Raw genomic sequence first — 20182 nt, forward strand, 5'->3', positions numbered from 1 at the left:
TGAAAGGTCATTACAATTTGGTCCTTTAACATTTTCACTCCTACTTGGTTCATTCCACACTATGTAATTACACGGGTGCTTTACATTAATAATATTAATATTTGTGAAGCAAATTATTGAATCAAGAGCAACATATTTTATTTTGTCTTGTGTATTGTAAACAAGTTATAGTTTTACTGTATACCTTTTTAAAATTTGTCATGATGAGCTATTATACTTGTTAGTGTTCAGCTTTACAGTTAGTTATCCTAATTAAAAAAACAACCAGAAAATTGTACATAACTTAACTTTAATTTACACATAGGAGACCTTGTTAGAGATGTACTGCCATACAAATCATTTCTACCTATGCTGCCTACCTTCCATTCATTATAATTCCTAAAACATGATTACACATACAGAAATTACAGTATTCCCAGTACATGGGATTACAGTACTAAATTCTACTTTTTGTTTAGTTTGTTGTCTATGCCACTTGTTTGTCTTCAAGAGAGCTCTGATCAACAGATCTTTAATGTCTTCCTGGAATCAGAAAATACATTCCTTTAATTATGCACTTTGTGCAACAGCAATTTTACCTAGAGTTTTTGAAAAGGCATTTTTTAATTGCTTACTAGTGCTTACATGTCTATACAATTTCATGCTGCAATAGTCTCAGCTGGGCAAGTATTGTTTTATTTCTGTCTGCACCTGTTCTCTGAATACTCAACTGCCTATGTTGGCTGCACTACACTGGCAGATCAAATTTAGTGCAGTTATGTTGCCTGTAATATTGGTGGGGAAGGTTGAAAACAAGTCTAAGTGTGTGCCTTGGAGCACGTGCTGGGTTGCTCAAGCGTTCATATATTAACAAGTAACTATGTGAATGCTCCAGCAAAGCTGTGCAAAAGACAGAGGTGCCAACGGCTGCAGCAACCTGTCCCTCCTTTGTCACAGTGTTGAACTCATAGAAAATAGTGTAGTGGATGTGACAGCACTTGTTGCTAACTCCTTTGTGACTGACATGCATCTGGTTAACATCTAACATCTTGTTTTCAAAAATGGAACACTTTAAAAAACAAAAATTGCAGGTGTTAAGAGATTGAGGGGATGAATGAAATTATGGAACTTCTTATGATTGTAGATCAATTTAACTTAACAAGCAGCATCTGCTATACTGTTCAAATAACCAACCTAATGGAGAATTTAACCCGCTCCCTATATTGTACAGTAGTAGCTACAACAAATTATTTCAGAGTACTTCATCATAGAAAAACCACACTTACATTAAGGGGCTCCCTGTAATATTTGTGAACCTATTATAAATGTTGCAACACTGACAATAAAAAGTCAAAAGAAAAGCCAGTTATCCAAGCTGCACCCTTGCAATACAAACTGCTGACAGAAAGTAAATTTGCCAATTTAAAGACAATGTCATTTTAATTGAAAGATTAAGCTGCGTAAAGGTCTAACCAAGCAATCTTGTGTTTTTCTCGTCTTACGCACCGTCCTCTCTCTCAATTCTCTGTTAACATTACTTGTCAGTGTCCAGAAGCAGAATTCAATCCTATGAATAGTTATGCAGTGAGTAATTCAAACATGTAAATATCTGCAGAATCGAGGCCTTGTACATTCTTTAGGGCAGTGATCACATCCCCTACACCCTTGCTGACCAACAGTACTAAAAAGAAAGACAAAAATCTTTATCTTGAACACTACACAACAAAAGGCTGGAAAGTTGAAATGCTTTTACATGTACTAAACAAGTTCATTTTTTACTGCTTCTTTGCCTCACCAATCTCTGTGGTTCTAGCCTTTCTACAGCTCATTTGCCTTTCCTATAGCTGTCACACTCCAAATAACATGTAGATAATCAAAGATGTACAACAAAAGTAAAGGAGCAGCATGTGGCAGGCCAGTAGGGGACGCTCCTGCATTGGGCCACCCACCTCACTGCGCCTGACCACCTTCCAGGCTCCGAGTGCCTTCCTGGGGGTGCCTCAAGTCTGGCTGACCCGCTTCCTGGAGCACACCCACTAGCCTGGGGTTCCACTGCCACCACCCAGGGCTCTGGACTGATTCTGGCTCTGCGCACCCTGGGAAACACAGGCCTAGTAGCCCTCAAGGGTACTTGATTCACTTCAAGGAGTTGGGATGCTTCCCTCAGTCAGAAGCACAAGTAGTGGCCTCCCTTAGTCAGCTGAACCAAGGGGACCCCAAGGCATAATCTAGGCCCATTCCCAATAAGTCTCCCACACTAGGTACAAAGGAGAACTTTATTGGTTACAAGGGGTAGGGTTGCAATAGGGTACAGGGTAGAGCAATATCAGAGAAATCCCATAGAGCAAACTCCCATGGCTGGGTAGCCTTTGATCATGCATATGAGTTACTGCAAGCTAAATATCTAGTTAGACCTCAGGTAGCTTACCCACAAGTATCATCCAGAGGCAGGTGGAGATTCCCTCTGGAAGCAGGCAGTTCCTTGATCATGAGTTTTGAGAGAGAGAGCAAGTTTCAGATGGTTCAGCTCTTCTCCTTCTCTGAGTCTTCCTCATGGCTACTGCCCCCTCCTCCTGGGCAGTCCTTAACTTATATAGCCCTTGTGACCCCATTTACCTGGTCCAATGGAGGCCAGCACCTGTTGGATGTCAGCCAACCAATTTGAAATACATCGCTAGTTGCCAGGCAGACTGGCAGTCTCTAGCCCAACAGGGAGGAAGCCCCTCACCCAGGAAGCCCCTCACCTTCTGCCACACAGCACAAGTGCTGAAATCATGGATAGTGGAATAAAAAAGAACCATAATTATATTAACAATTGCAACCCATTTGCTACCTCTATTTTCTTATCATTAAACTATAAACAAGCTAAAGGGCCATTACTAAAAGAAAATTATCTATCTGAATATCGGTCCACTTCTGGACCCCATACTTCAAGAAGATGTGAACAGATTGAAAAGAGTCCAGCAAAGAGCAATGATTAGAGGCCTGGAAAGCATGACTTTGGAGAAAAGGCTGAAAGAATTAGAGTTCAGGTTGAGGGGGTATTTGATCACAATCTTCAAATACTTTGAGCAGGGGGTTGGACTAGATGACCTCCTGAGGTGCCTTCCAACCCTAATTTTCTATGATACTTGAAGGGTGATTATAGAGAGAATGGAGATGTTTTTTCTTCTCTGTGGCCATGGGGCACAGGACTAGAAGCAATGACCTCAAGATGCAGAGGATGAAGTTAAGGTTGGAGAGTAGAAAGAACTTTCTAACTGTGTGAGGGTGGTCAAGCACTAGAATAGGCAACCTAGACAGAAGTTGTGGCCCCGCGCTGTTCAACATCTTTACCAATGATTTAGATGAGGATGTGGAAAGCATGCTGGCCAAGTCTGCAGACGATGCTAAGTTATGGGGAAAAGTGGTCACTCTAGGGGATAGGATGCAGATCTAAGTGGACCTGGACAAGCTGGAAAGGTGGGTGGAGCGGAACTGAATGCAGTTCAATAAGGATAAATGCAAAGTGCTTCAACTGGGGAGAAGTAACCAGTGACATGAATACAGGTTAGGAGGAGATGCCCTGGCCAGCATGATGGCTAAAAGGGACCTTGGGGTTATGGTTGATCACAGGATGAACATGAGCCGCCAGTGGAAGGATGTAGTCACCAGAGCTAATAGTATACTGGGATGCATTAGCTGATGCACTGCAAGGAGGGCTAAGGAAGTGATCCTTCCTCTCTACTTGGTGCTGGTGAGACCCTAGCTGGAGTGCTGTGTCCAGTTCTGGGTGCCACACTTCAAAAAAAGACATGGAGAATCTTGAAATGGTCCAGAGAAGGGCCACAAGAATGATTAAGGGCCTGGAGGACAAACCTTATGAGGAAAGACTAAGGGATCTGAGACTGTTCAGCCTGGGGAACAGAAGACTGAGAGGGAATGTGGTGGCCATCTGTAAGTATGTAAGGAGTGAATATCGGGAGCTGGGAGAAAAACTGTTTACTAGGGCACCCCAGGGGAGGACACAGAGCAATGGCCATAAACTGTCAGAAGACAGTTTCAGGTTGGAAGTAAGGAAGAACTTCTTTACAGTAAGGGTGACCAGAATCTGGAACAGACTTCCCAGGGAGGTGGTGCTGTCCCCAACCTTGGAAGTCGTCACGAGGAGACTGGACAGACACCTTGCTGGGATCATTTGATCTCAGTAGTATTCCTGCCCAGAGAAGGGGGGTGGACTTGATGTTCTTTTGAGGTCCCTTCCAGCCCTGTTCTTGAACAGTACAATACAGAACATGGCCCCTGCAGAAAAGTGACAGGTGAATTTATCAAATACTCTATATTTTCACTCAACCAGAGGTTGTAGAGTTGATGGAGAAATCCTTCAGGGCAATGCTATCACCTGCTTTATGCTGAACACAAGAGCAGATAATCCTAATGATCCCTGCTAGTCTTAAATGTTATGAACCCACAAGTGAGCTCAGTAGGTATTTTTTGTACTGTTGGAGATGGGATGACATTTACTTTCTCCCTTCCAAATTCTTAAGTAAAACTACAAAAGTAGAAAAAAAAATAAATCAACCCTATAAACAGAAAGTACCAGCTAAACCCTCCTACAGTACAGCCTACTTACTCCCTCTTGTGCCAACTCCTGCCAATTACCTGAAACCTTATACTCTTTATTGGATTTAGTATGTATCTTAATGGGAAATGGCAATGTGGCTAGACATACTTATGCTAGCTTTAAATCTAGCTAACTAGGATAACATATATCCAGTTCTGGCTGGAGCCGCGCAGAAGGCTCAGAAGGCATAGAAGGGAATTGGTGAGGCTTCACTCACCAAGGCGCCCCCGGGGGTTACAAGAAATAATGGCCACAAGCTAGCAGAGAGCAGATTTAGACTAGACATTAGGAAGAACTTCTTCACAGTTAGAGTAGCCAAAGTCTGGAATAGGCTCCCAAGGGAGGTGGTGTTCTCCCCTACCCTGGGGTCTTCAAAAGGAGGTTAGATAGGCATTTAGCTGGGGTCATCTAAACCCAGCACTCTTTCCTGCCTATGCAGGGGGTCGGACTCCATGATCTATTGAGGTCCCTTCCGACCCTAACATCTATGAATCTATGAATATAATAGTGAAAATGTGGCAGTACAGACTGCTGCATGAACTAATAACCCAAAGACATGCCCAGGGTCCCCAGCATGTTTGAATAGCTTCTTCTGAACCTGTTGCTGACCCATACTGTTGTAAACCATGCTAGCAGAAAAAATCTCCCACTGGTTAAGTATACCTGTACTACAGTCACCTTTATTTCATGAATAGAGACAGGACTGGAAGCAGCCTCCTGGGCACTTAAGTCTAACCCCAGGGTTCATGTGGGCAGTCTTATTTGAGGAATCCCCAAGCTACCATATCAGACTTTGAACACACAAAAACAGAAACATCCAGAATACTCCATCACATACCATACATATAAGGAGACACAAGTGCCATGCCAATGTCCTGCCACTGGAATGGCAGGAAAGTAGCTACATAATATATATTCAGAGGATCCTAGAAAGGGGACCATGCTCTATGCTTACAGTAGTAGAAGGTAAAAACCCCACAGTCCCTGTCTCTTTGATCTAGGGCAGGGGCAGACAAAATACATGCAGCAGGCCATATCTGGCCCACCAATCAATTCCATCCAGCCCATGGGTGTCCCACCCAACCCACATGCCTTGCTCCCACTCTGATGCATGGAAGGGCCTGGCCCAGCCAGCATGCAGCTTCTGTCACTGCTGCAGCCACTAGGGACTTGCTCAGCTTCCCCAGCCTCTACCGGCTCCTCCTTGTCTCCCTCCAAGAAGCAGGTAGGGAAGTGGTGGGGATAGGGGAGCTGTGGGGCTAGGGCAGGCAGAAGCATGCAGCATGCACACAATGGGGTGGCGGGAATGCAGAACTCAGGTAGTCAGAGTGTGGGAGGGGGCAGCAGGTGAGGGCCCTTGGCAGCAGCAGGCAGAGGTCCTTGGGGCACTCGCGTCCCATACAGGTGCTACCACCGGGCAGCACGCAGCTCCAGCCAGAACTGCACATGGAGACAAGGAGCACAATATCAAGCCAGCCCGCCTGTATCACACGGTGTTTCCTGTGACTCACGTGCAGCTCTTGGCACTCGTGCAGCACCAGGGGAAACCCCGCACAATGGACCCAGCTGCCTTTCTCACCATGTACAGTTGTCAGGACTCCGCCAGAAGTGGCAGAGAGTTCTGCCCCCTGCTTCCGTGCCAGCAGAGAGCGTAGAAGGCAGCTGGCTCCACTGCAAGGAACTACCCCCACTGGTGCACAGTGCTAGGAGCTGAACGTGTGCTGCAGAGGTCCCTGTGATTAGGGTGGGCTGGTCCGCCTGCACTCCTTGTTGCCATGTACAACTTTGGCCAGAGCAGCATGCTGCCAGGTGGCAGCACCCGCACAGGCCATGACCACCCCGAGTCCCTGCCTGTTGCTGCTGGTGGCGGCAGGGGCTGTGTGCCATTTGGGGGAGTGCATGGGGGTCCCCACAGCCCCCCACCCCATAAACCCCAGACCCACACCTTGCTCCTACAACCCCCTAATTTACACACACCCCATAACATACCCTATGCCCCCCAACACAGCTACACCTCCTCACAAACCTCACATGTACCCACACCCCACCATACACACCCACCCGTGGCCACACCCCACACACTGCTTCACACACAAAATACAAGAGGAAGACTTTGTTTGACCTATTATTCAGACATCTCTATATACAGTACACAAACACAAATCATGATAAAAATATTTTTGTAATAAAATTAAAATATGCTAAAGTAAATGTTTGACTTTCATTTTATGAGTTGTTTTTTTTCTGGTTCAGATGGCAACCCGCCCCCAAAAGGAGTACTTCCAGGGGGCACAGGGAGGGGGGAGAGAGTGGAGGGACTTCTAGTGGCAAAGGTCAGGGGTTAGGGGGTGGGACTTCCAGTCCCTAAATGGTGACCAGGGGGTGGGGCTACCCTTGCAGCCCTCAACAGCTCACTACAACTCATTAAGTGACCTTCCAGTTAAAATAACTGCCTACCCCTAATCTAGGAACAATGCCTTCCTGACCCTAATTTTGGTGATTTGTATAAATCTGACTGTAAGAGCAAGACCCTCTTGCTAGGAAATCTGAGTTTTCCAAGCACCAGCAGAAATGCACCCTAGTCAAAAACTGAGCCTGAGCTGTGGCCAACCACTCAACAGTTCAGAGGAAAGTAGAAAAAAGAAAAAAAGACTTCTCAATTGCCTCACTTAAAATAATACCAATAAACCTGCCTCTCTACCAATGCACCTTAAACGCAGGCTCTTCCATTGCTTTCTTCTGAACCACTATGAATTATTGGTTTATTAATAGAACTTCAGTTTTAAGACAAAAATGATCATGCTTTTCTCAACCCCAACAGCCCATGTTAGAGGGATGATATGCACTGTAAACTGTTCATAGCAGTGATTGTTTTTTGTTGCGTTTTAAAGTACCTATATCAGTGTTCCAGCTATTTCCTACCCAGGTCTGTTTAAGATAATCAATCTCCCCATTTTAGAAACTGCGAGATTTCAGACATTCTTATTTCACACTAGGATGAAACCAAGATCTTTCAAATGTGTGTACAACACAAATACCAAACAGCCAATAGCTTGGTGGTCTAGGAACTCACTTGGAATGTGAGCAGCTCAAGTACACACTGCTTTTCTGAACTATGAATAGGGTCTTAAATCTAGGTCCACATGATAGGCAAGTGCCCTGAGCACATTACTAATCATTCTCGGGGGGGGGGGGGGGGGGAGGGGGGGGTAGCAATAGCACTATGTTTCCCTTTCCCATCTCTGAACCGAGAAACATTTTCCACTAGAACTCAGCTGCAAATGACGTAATGGTCTTGTGAATAGTTTGTTTTGACAAAATGGCATTTTCTGGAAAAAAGGCCAGAGAGAATGACAATTCCCTACTGGCTCTACTGCAATTCAAATAAAAAAAAATTATAATGTTGAGCCTACATTATTAAGAGCTTTATACATTCACTAAAATTCTGAACCAAACTCACTGACTTAAACAAAAGGAAATGCAGGAGGAAGGGTGCTACAGATTCAATTCTTATACTTTAACTACTGGGCCAAAAAGGAAGCTACACTTCTGCTATTTTCAAGTCAATGTCAAAGCAAGTGAAAAGAGAATTACAATAATCCACTGCAGATTTAAAACAAGAAATGGGCAATTCCAGGATGAGAGCTATAGCAACAAATGCTTACTAGCAGCCATAGAGCCTTCTACTGGAAGCAATTTAATCAAGAAGCGTCAACTTCCTGAAGTGTTCTATGACTGTACATATATAATCTTTGTTCTGTCTTAAAAAAAATGAAAACAAATCATCATACTTACCAGACTCTTTGCATTTAAAACTACTTTAGTGTGAACTGTAGGCAATCTTTGACAGATACTCTTAAAGCCCATAAAAATCTAATCTGTACATCCCAAAGGTGAGAAAACCAACAGAAATCTAGATTTAGAAATAATATCCTGGATCTTCAGTAAATAGTTTTATATTTTAACCAACTGAGAAAAATCCCTGCTACACCTGCAGCTAAGACATAATTATCTTAATAAGTGCTACTCATCTGAGTAAACAGAGTTGGATCCAAAAAAGGAATTATAGCTTTGGCTAGCTACAGAAAGCCAATTAATAATTTGACAGTCAACCAAACAATTCATCATTTACATATGTATGAATCTATAATTACATGATATCAGATGTTAAGAAAACTTGACTAAGACTAACCAAAGCCTTTTTCACACGAAGGACAGACAGTCCATATTTTTGCAAAAATTTAGCTTTCTAATTCACCTAACAGACTTTGGGCAGACGTATCTACTCCTATAGTTTTAAAACATCTGATCTTTGAGGCCATCATGCAGCAGCTTTTAAAACATGAAGGTAGAATTATTTTTTGGAAAAAAGAAGTGTTTACTTAATGCTTCCAAACGACCATATTTTTTAGACAGTTGTAAAAAATGAGGCTCATGCCATCAAAAAAGTTCAGGTAAATAACATCCAACTTCGCTGAAATCACATCCAACTTAGCTGCAAAAAACCTCTTAGAGTATGTATCTCTGAAAATCTGTGCCAAGAAATTCTACGTAAGGCTGATTACCTTCACAGGAATATCATCTTCTTGGTTTGCAGTCTCTGCAGTGAAGACGTAAGATATTTCTTTATGAGAGGTTGTCTGTCTGCAGATGGCACACTTAATCGAACTCCTGCGGGTGCCAACACTGTACTGTTCTATAATTATAGCTATACATTCATTGCAGAAGCAATGCCCACAAGTCAGAACTGCCCACTGGAAAGGGAAATTAAAAAATATATTATTTTTTTCCTCACACATGCACTCACAGAGGCACGTAAAAAAGTTAAGATTATGTTAACAAAACATGACCTTACCTTTAATAAGACAACTCTTCAGAATATTAAAACTGAGGGAATTTTAAAAAAACCAACACTACTGGAGCTAGTTGAAAAATCCTGAATTTCAACATTTCAAGGAAATAAATTAATTTCAAAGAAAGAACAATTTTTAATGGAAGTTTTCAAAGAAGATTTACTATTTATGTTTATCATCTTTGTCTCAGTTTGGAAAGCTAAATCAGATAGGGTAAACTTTTTTTATTTTACAAAATCTTTTTTTTTTTTTTTTTTAACGTAGTTATGACCTAAAACCATGCTGTAATGCAGACTATACATAACAAAGAAGGAAACATGTTACTGTTTGTAAAAGAATTTAAGAAACTTAAATGGAAATATTTCTTTTGGATTTCAGTTTGGAAGAGTTTATATTTTATAGAACCTATATTTTGATTCAGATTTCACCTTGTCATCGCAATACAAAAAAGTGACAATTCTTACTTCAAAAGTCCTGAGACCAAATGTTTTAATTTTTTTGATAAGACTGTTAATTGCAATGGCACTCCACTTCTTAAAAAGAATGTTTTCAATATGGGGTTTCTATGGAATGGACTATAAATTAATGCAGAGACTGTGTTGGGGACACCCTCCCTTTAGGAGGGGTTATGTAATAATACTCCTATGACAACTGCAACAATTAACAAAGAACTAGTATTTTACAATTAATGTAGTTTTAGCAACTGACAATGAAGAATTCAGCCCCCAGATGTGATCACCCAGTTCTGTGGACCACCCAAGTAGTCTGAGAACTATGGCTACCTATACAAATGCTCAAGAACTGGAGGGTGGGGGAAGCATCTTAATTAATTAGAGTGGTTCCTAGAGAGCCACTCTAATTAAAATACCCCATTGTCACATGTATTAAGGCCCCACCATGAGATGCTTTATCTAAACTTCATTTGATGAGATATAACATCATTATACATGCGACAGTGAGACCATGCGGAAGCATTCTAATTAGAACGCAAACCAGCATGTGTATAGGCAGCCATAAGCTTTAGAACAAAATATAAATTCTGAAGAGACCAGGTAACACAGCAGACATGATAAAAAGATATAGAGCCTTTTAGTCTTGGGTACTAGTTTAAATTCAGCAGACAGTACATGAAGCATTACCTATACTGCACCTGTATTTAAAGACATAGGGCATGCATCTCATAATCTCACATTTTTCACTAAACTCACTCTCAAATTCCAGCTTTTCTAGTTCTGAAAAATAAAAGAATCCAGAGTATCAGTATCTATCCTATTGCGTCCCATTAGTCTCTGAACAGCTAATATGCATTTTTTTAAGTCTTCTATTCTCAGAAGAAAAAAAAAAAATTCAGTAAGAACAAATACAGAACACCAGACCTTATATTCCACCTTTCATTGAGTAAAGAAATCGAAAGGAACATATACACGGATGAGAGGATTCAATAACATGGTGTTTTTGAAAAAATCTTAAATTTCCCAGATTTAAACACAATGCTCATTTAAATTCAGATGGCAGAAATCAAGTCTAAGAATTTTGTAAAAGAGAGTATCACTTCCTGGTTATTTACCTGCTTTCCCAGTTGGCGAGCACAAATTGGACAGGGTTCTGGATTAACTCCACCAGTGGTTTTATCCTGAGACTATAAAACAGAAACATTTTCATTTTTCAAAAAAACCCCCAAAAAGATCATCTATATTTTAAATAATCTATTTGGAAAGTTTATCTACTCGAATCTAAGACAACACTGAATTTAAGACAACCCTTCAACTATGAGATTGGAGACATGGAAAATTATAAATTAGTTTGAATTTTCCATGTCTAGAATCTAGTTCTTGAAGGGTCCTTTTAAATTCATTCCTCCTACCACTTCCACAGGAAAGCTAGTAGCAGAGAAGTAGTAGCTGGGGGGCAGGCAGCCTGCCTTATGCCCCTTGTCCTCCCCCTTGCCACTTGCCCCTAGTGCCTTCCCCTTCCTACCACGACCTCTTCACCTTTACAGTTGTTTTTGCTTTATCTCTGCTGGGGGCACGGAGCACCTGGTAGGGCCAAACAGTAGCACTGGCTCTGACTTCAGTCTCCAACCCCAGTCAGGGTGGGGGTCAAAGCCATAGCAACCACTCCACACACCCCTTCCCTGTGCATGCCTCTCTCAGTGCTCACCATTCACTATGTACTCCTTCAACAAACCTGTTCCCTATGCTCCCCTTGCTCCACAATCCACTTGCCCAGCACCCTATGCATCCCTTTCCCCACACCACTCATCCCTTCCTCATGTTCCCCCAGAACTGCTCACCCTTTCCCCATCTATAGTGTGCACCCCCTTGCTGCTTCCCTACCCTGCACCCCATGTCTCTTTTCCTGCATTCCCGTCGCTCTGTGTATTTCTTCACCAGTGCTCCCCCTGAGCTGCGTGCCCCTTCCTCGTGTTTCCCCTGCATCGCACACCCTCCCATGTTACCCACGTCCCTTCTCCTGCAATACCTCCACTGCTCTCTCCTGTGTTTCCCCCTGTTATCATGCACTCCTTCCCCTTGTTCCCACCCTGCACTGCACACCCTTTTCCCCTGCGCTCCCCCCTGCACTGTGCTCACATGTCCCTTCCCCTGTGCCGTTTCCCCACACGTGCCCCACTTGCTCTGTCCATCCCTTCTCCCACAATCCCACTGGCTCTTCCCCGTGCTCTCCCATGCACACCCTACCTGTCACATGAGCCACCCATGCCCCTCTTCCACAGCGACAGCAATAGCTTGCCTGGTCTGTACTTGATTCTAAGATGAGAGGTTTTTTCTGCCCTGTGCTAAATGAGGGGGGAAACCCTCACCATATTTGAACAAATACAGTATTACAGTCAATCCTGAACTGATTTTATAACTGCTTTTAAAGTTGCTAAACATCCTTTGCTAATTTTTGTAGAAATAAAACCAGGTTATCTTCTCCACCCCATGAATCAAAAATAGTAAATAGAGTATTTAATTAATGATAACAGTTCTATTTATATCTGTTTATCAAACTGTATCAGACTTTGAAAATATTCCTGAGAAGTGTTTCAATGTAACAAAAAGTGTGATGAAAAATGTAGAGATCTCTTTTCCTTCTTTTTAAATTAAGGTTCAATTTACACTACAAAAGCTACTACAATTTTTTTTTTACATCAGCCAGATTATATAACAGACCAAAATAATCAAATATGTTTAAAAGTGTAATTAAATTTTTAATGAAATGTTCTGTGATTTCTGTAGGAAGGAATAAAAAAAAAGAAGAAAGATCTTTGATTTCTGAAAGTTTAAAGTAATATTTATAACACATTTTTAGTCTGCCTGAATCATACTAAACCTTGTTCACCTGTGCTTTGACTAATTTTTGTTGTTCAAACAATTGGCAAAAAGTAGTCGGCATCAATATCACCAAATCAAACTTTGTACAACAGGTCATCTGCACCAGGGCAGTCTCCATCTTAAACACACTGGGTAATTATCCCTTAATATATTGAGCACAATTCTGTACAATCTTTATCTGAAATAATTACCTGTTAACTGTCTGCTTTAGATGATTTAAAAACATATACAAAGTACTTACTATTTGTATTATAAATACTTGGGTACGGATGTGTGTCACCAAACAGCGCTTGGAGAGACATCATCTCACCATCATAAAACCATTCCAAGATATTCAAGGTGTAATTGAATTAAAACAATTAGCTTGTCTTGTTCCATAATCTCTTGAGATAACTGGGGACTTATACAACGGAAGAAGTGGGGCAGAAGATACAGAATTTCTCACGGGTAGAATGACCAGAGGTTGCTGGGAAACCAGTGACAGTAAACTAATCAGAGTGCTCAATACTGGTGATGAACTTATTAAATCAAGGCAAAGATCTAACAGGCATTTAAATCCAGTATCACAAAATAAACTTTTGAAGCAGTGGTTCTCAACCAGGGTGCCATGGTATGCCAGGGTGCCATGTGACCCTTTTCAAGGGTGCTGAAGCACCAGTGGTACCACAACCAGGTGAAACTGCTGTGTGCCTCAGATGGAGCTAAAGGTTTATTTCTCTTTTAGGTTTATTTGATAAACCTAATGCAGGCAGGAGCACTGGCTCCTACCACAGATGTTCCCAGTCTTGCTCCACATGCCTGTCCTGGGAACAGATGCACGTGGGGCAGTCCCATGTGTCTAATTTATCTCTAGGCTGCTGTGCTGCTGCCTCCAGATGGAGCTCACCCACCTGCATCTTTCCAAAAGGAATATGCAAGGATACGCGGGGCCATACTTGCCTTAAACCTAATGCAGGCAGGACTGCCAGCTCCTGCCATAACCACTTCCCAATCTGGGTCCATATGAAGCACAAGGGGCACTCTTAAATGGCTGCAGCAGCAGTGTTTCTGTTGAGAACCACTCTTCTGCAAACAATTTGACCTATTTGAATATTATGTTTCAACAAAATAATATCTTTAAAGAACCTTATGAAAATTAGCACATATATTTAGTGGATACTTTTGACAATTATATTATTTCTGCTTATTTACAGATTTCCATACCAAGAGCTGAAAAGAAACAAAAGTTGTTTTAGATTGTTTATATGTTCACATTTGAGTGATTTAGAAAGTGGCCAAAATATATTATGTTACACAGTATTTTTATGTAACATATACAACATGGATTATGTAATATATCATGTGGTAATCACAATACAAGGTAATAAGATTACAATGCATCTTTAGAGTAAAACTATAATCTACTGATAAATATATAAATAAATGAAAGCACTGAAGCAGATTGCCCATATGGGCACTAGAGGTTGACACTAAACTGTAATATGGGAGTAACAAGCATACTGTACCTTCTCTAAATTAGTGAGATACAGGAGCTGGCCTAGTTTCTTCTGAAGCTGGGATTTGGCAACTGCCTTGTCATTCAAAAGTTTCACTCGATTTTGCTCTACCTAAAAAACAGCATTTATTAAGCATGGATAAGGAATCACACAAAAGAGGGTCAAAGATAGGGCTGGAAAGGCCTTGAAACTAATCAAACCCCCTGCTCAAGGCAAAGTCTTCCTTGTTTAAGCCATCCCAGAAAGACATTTGTCTAACCTGCATTCAACATTTTTTAGTATTGGAGAGTCCACAACCTCTCTATAATCCATTCTAGTGCTTAATTAACCACCCTCAGAATTAGACAGTTCTTCATATATCCAACCAAAATCTCCATGATTTCTTGTCCTGTGCCCTGTATCTACAGAGAACAATGCATTGCCACCCTCTTCATAAGAACCTTCCTGGTATTTCAGGCCTGTTATGGAACCCCTCAGTCTTCTCTTCATAGACTAAATCTCAATTCCTCCAAACCCCAACTTGTATGAAATATTTTCTAGACCTCTAGAAAAATGGCAGGAGGTGGGGAGGGGGAGAAGGAAGTACATAGCAAGTGGCCCAAGTGGCATGCAGCCTCCTGGTCTACAGCCCATGCAGTGCATGGCCATCAAGAAGTTGGAGAACCTCAATTTACAGAATAATTGATCCCAGCACCCAATGATAATTCTTCAACCAACCTGTGTGAGCTGACCCCAACTGTTTAGTAATTTTTCACAACCTATGCTGTTTTTTACTTTAGTTTTCTCTGTTCTTCATTTAGCTCAGTGGTTCTCAACTAGGGTGCTACAAGACCCTTTCAGGGGTGCCACATAACAGCTACTGCCACCACAATGGCCAGGTAAAAATGTCCTGCCTACCTTGTGCACAGCCAGACCAGAAAGGGCAGGGGCATGGGTGCTTGCTCCTTCTCTTCGTAAAGGTTCTTGATAGCATAACACAGGCAAGAGAGCCTGCTTGTGCCATGACCCTTCCCTGCACAACACTGCCCAAAAACATTCCTGCATGCCTGTTTCCAGGAGAAGCATGGGAGGAGGGGGGCAGACTAGAAAGGGCTGCAGCATAGGCAGGGTCTCCTGCCTGTTTTAGTCTTATTCAAATACCCAAATGGAAGTAGGGGAACACACATGCTATAACCCTGTCCAGCCTGGGTGTACACAAGGCATTTTTACCCAAGTGCAGTGGCAGCACCCTGATTGAAAACAACAGAAGTAAACTGAGGCAGTACAACAGTGGTTCTCACCCAGGGGTGCCACCAAATTCCAAAAGTTTGTGGAGCGATGTCCTAAATCTAATAAGGTTGAGAACCACTTAGTTAGCATATTCTATGACAATGGATCAGTTGACTTTTGTTTCTAGTCCATTTTAATCCTGCAAAAACTGCAAACACTATAGATAAATGCTGAGGACTAAAAAAAATAAGTGATTCCCCTTTAGTTTAATGAATACATTTCTATGGTTTTGTAAAAAGTCTGTTCTTTAAAAAGGAAATTCTACATTATGCATTACAACTATCATGCCACTTAAAAATTAATTTTTCAACCCTATTTTTGCAGGGTAAGTTGAATGTTTTGCTGAATGCAGAATCTAAGAATTTGTAGAAAATTAGAAACCAAGCATATAGTTCATTGTTACTCCTCTGTTTTTATCCTGGTCAGCATGGATGTCTGGTGCCTCTTGAGTTGGCCCCTATGCCACAAGTCAGTGACTGGGGAGGGGGGTGTCCCCCAGCAACCAATCCCACTGGCCGGGGAAAGAGAGAGTCTTCTGGTCGCCGACCTCACTCACTGTAAAAGCGGCCAGCGCTCCCCAGCTCGTGTCCGCGGCGGGCGGGGGGGCACTGGTACTCCCGCCTGCCCCACTGCCTGCCAGCTAAACAGGAAGCATGGCCTGACAGGCCATGCACCGGTGCTTTCAGACGGTGCACATACACCCCCTACGTGTTGCCCCTGCTGGTCAGTGTAGTTATTTGTGTAGAAGCATTCTGGCAGGTGCTGTCTGTGCTGCAGCAGGCAGCATGAGTGTTTCCTTGAGGACCTCAACATTATACACTTAATTATCACAAATATAGTTCAGTGGCAAAGACTCAATAAGTTTTATTACCTACAAAGCACCACCTTGCTAACACACTTGCCTAAAAGTTGCAAGTCCTGGATGCTTGTGATAAGACACAGGTTCAACTTGAAGAGAGAGAGAGAGAGAGAGAGTCCCATAGGCCTAGTACAAAGTTCCAGAATTTTTCAGGCCTCCTTACAGCAATTCAAGCAATTCGTTTGCATTAGATACTTACATAAACAGCATCACCCCTTACCAAACTACCCTAAATCCTTGTACCTTTTGATATTCTCTTATGTGCATTTTGGACTCTTTGGCAATCAATCAATCAATCAATCAATCAATCAATTTTTGTCAAGGGGTTATCAAGCTTAACTTCAAAGACACCAGTCTCGGGATGTGGTGGGTATGGGGTTAGCCTTCAGTCAGGCCTGCTTTTAACAAAACCTTTATAGCTGGGCACAGAAATTACATAAACTGGTACAAGTGATCAGAAACCAGTTCAAATCTGTAACACAACAGAAATTCAGTGCATATAAACCACTTTCAAGAGGGCCAAAATCAGTGTAAGATAAACCTAGACAGATGTAGTATCAGACTTAACTGGTTTACATTAAATTGGTTTATTGAACTTGTCTCAGATCTCCATAAGTTGTACATGTACTGCTAAATGCTTGTATTAATCAGTAAGGCCTACACCCATATCTTCATATCTATATATAATGACAGATATATAAACAATATATTTATATATAGATGAATCGTTATAGAACTACATACATATAGATATCTATGTATAGATATAGGCCCCCTTTACACGTTACAACTATTGTACAATTTATTAACTGTGCAATTGCCAGTTACATGTGAAAAGTACAATAATAAAAGTACACAATAAAAAGCTACAACCAGCTATGAAGTTAGACCTCAGAAATGTGCACTAACTTTATAGCAGGTTGCTATAATTTGCACATGTAGCAGGGTCTCCTCTGCAGTCTCCCTTCAGCTGACAGGGCTTCCAGCCCCAGAGGCACACCATGCCCAGTGAAAAACCCCAGACCCTGAGAATCATGGCTGCTGCCATCTCTAGGATTCAGAGGTGTGTGAAACCCCTGGATCCTGGGGATCACAGCTGCCACTCTCCTTGTCCAAAGCCTCCTAAGGTATGTTGATGTAACCTAAGGCAACATATCTGTCTACACACATATGAAGAGAGAGAGAGAGAGAGAGAGAGAGAACGGGAACAGGAACAAGAGAACACCATTATTTTACCTCATGTGGTTCTATGATGTGAAGTACTGGAGGGTTAGGCTTGGGCTCATCAGGATGACGCACTCTTAGCCGTTCTGTGGCCATGGCAAGTTCATCGATAGCAGACACATGATCCCTCAGTACCATCCAATATTCATGAAGTAACTATAAAATCCAAAATGATTACTAAAAATACTCAGATGGTCTCCAGTATACTCCTGCATCGCACTGTAAGCAAATTCATGTCAATTACAATCTGAATCTTTAAATGAGGATTTCACAATCATGCAGCTACCACAACTTTATCTGAACCAGAAACTAAAAGTTTATGGCTATGCTTTATCTTGCTCTCTTGGTACCAACATTATGTGCAGTTATGAATGAACTTACTATCATAACCACTACAAATACATTAATACATCTAGAAACCAGGAAGCCGGCTGCATTTGCTTGACTCCACATAGCTTCAATTAAGAAAAGAAGTAACACTTGCTGCAAAGCAAGAAGTACTAAGGAAGCACTCTTAGATGAAGCTGAAACACTTTGTTCACTGAAGCAACAATACTAATATAAAAAAATGCTGACATACAATGTTAGAACATTCTTGATAACACAGAAAAAGTAATGTTCAAAAGAAAGCCAGAGGCATTGGGTTCTATTCACACACTGATTACCAGATATTTCAAATGTTAACTATTATAATTATTTATGGAAAACAAACAGATCATAGTCACAGTTCATAGTTTTCGCTCAAGAGTTTATGTTGATTATATTGTAATTTGTTAGTTTTTAAACCCCTGCAATTTTTTTCTATTAAAGCTTTCTGGAACACTTTAAGCATTTTAACTGGTAGTCTTTGTCTGAAACCCAACAATTATCCCCATTACTTTTCTGGCTTTTGGCTTCAAGGCCAAAAGATGCATACAATCTTGATTTCTTACTGTAAAAATATTCCTTAATGTGGGTTTTTGGGATGTAATTTTTTTAAATAAAGAAAAAATTATGAAGCATTGGTTCTGGAGCCTACACCTTAACAAATCACACATGCATAATTATTGTGCATGGACACTGGCATACAATTAAGTAGAGAGAAATAAATTCAATATAGTCTACATCACAAATAAGAAAAATAAAACTAAGACTCCTTATAAAAACAAGATGAAAGAAAGCTAATTATCACCCCTGAGGACAGCCTTAGTGTTTCCTTGATGTTATCAATACCTTTTCCTTCTAGTCAGAGTCTTGATTTTACAGCTAACACCAATGCCTTCTTCTCCTGAATACTGCTTTGCATTAAGTGTTCATCTCTGCATGTAGTTTTAGTAGAACAGATGCATAAAAGCTCTGAATTACTATCCACTAATAGAAAGGCAAGCAGTTACTTCAGCTTTCTTCTCTAAGCAAATGTTTAAGTAAGTGAAGTGGTATTACAGTGGGCAAAGCTTCCCAATTTTAAATAAAGCTGTCAAGCTAGTCTGTATGATTAGAAAGGAAACTAGAACAGTTCCCCTCCTCCCTTGCCTACAAGGAATTGGCACTGACAAAGCACATATATTTATATGAATTCTAAAACTAAAAAAAAAACACATTTGTGCCTTTGATTAAATGCAGCAGCTCTGGTATTTCAGAATAGGGTCAAAAGCCAAAACAAACTCAGTTCTAGATTTGGGAGTTCACACCTCAAAATGCACAGATAACTGAATCAATGTTTCCAGGCCAGGACAGATGGATTCACAAATGTACTATTTTCATTGTCACTGGCATGTTAGTTTTCCTTCTGTTTCCCAAAGCAATAGAACATGAAGAGACTTTTTGTACCCTTCTTACACTAGCAATAAACGACAGTAATTGTCTGGTTTATGTCAAAAATACATTTTTTCTTTGTGCCAATTATAAAAAGTTCTGTACATAAAATAGTGAAATCTGAGATAAAAAGCTAGGGGCAACATTTTTAGTCAATATTTAGGTATCTAAAAATGGCTTGACTTTCAGAAAATACCTGAAGTGTAGAAAGCACTTGAGACTCTCTTAAATCAGGTGCCTAAATACTGATTTAGAGGCCCAGGGGTTTATCCACCTTTTGCAGTCATGGAGCAAGCTAGCCCTTTAATGCAGTACTGGCATCAGTCTCACTTGTCAATCAGTGTACTCCTCCGTCCAAGGGAGTACATGACTAACAACCAGGCCTACTATAGAATAAAGGTAGACTGAACTAAGGCAAGAGGAGTTTTGGGGCTTGCTGAGGAAGAGGCAGGTTGGTGGTAACTCTCTGTAACTATAAAGCAAGTTGGAAAGACATGCAAGACACAGAAGCCAGTCAGAAAGAAGCCCCAATTAAGGGAGCTGCAAAAGTATTTACACTAGTAGGACATGCTTATAAAGATGATTTAGCTATAGTAAACTACTTTTAAGTAAAGAGGAAGGTCTATTAGAGCCTGTTGCAAATCAAAAGGAACAACTGAACTCAGAATACAGAATTGGTGATTTATAGAAATAAGCCATGTTTAGAATGGGAAAAGTATTGTGAAGGCTCAAGGTATGGCAGTTTAATGTGAGACAAAAAGTAAACTAAA

The 20182-nt window shown here is 41.2% G+C and overlaps 1 protein-coding gene across 4 annotated transcripts in view; it reads right to left on the reverse strand.

Annotated features, from left to right (window-relative positions):
- SHPRH (SNF2 histone linker PHD RING helicase) overlaps window positions 1–20182 on the reverse strand; it is a 119032-nt gene that overhangs the window by 21508 nt on the left and 77342 nt on the right. For all 4 annotated transcript variants that reach the window (XM_059713794.1, XM_019488366.2, XM_059713796.1 and 1 more), the window contains 4 exons: window positions 17631–17774; window positions 14276–14377; window positions 11003–11074; window positions 9148–9336 (listed from right to left, as the gene is read on the reverse strand). In XM_059713794.1, coding sequence (XP_059569777.1) covers window positions 9148–9336; window positions 11003–11074; window positions 14276–14377; window positions 17631–17774 — 507 coding nt within the window. The remainder of the gene's footprint in view (window positions 1–9147; window positions 9337–11002; window positions 11075–14275; window positions 14378–17630; window positions 17775–20182) is intronic.

The sequence above is a fragment of the Alligator mississippiensis genome, chromosome 1 (assembly GCF_030867095.1).
Source record: "Alligator mississippiensis isolate rAllMis1 chromosome 1, rAllMis1, whole genome shotgun sequence".
NCBI classification, from domain to species: domain Eukaryota; kingdom Metazoa; phylum Chordata; order Crocodylia; family Alligatoridae; genus Alligator; species Alligator mississippiensis.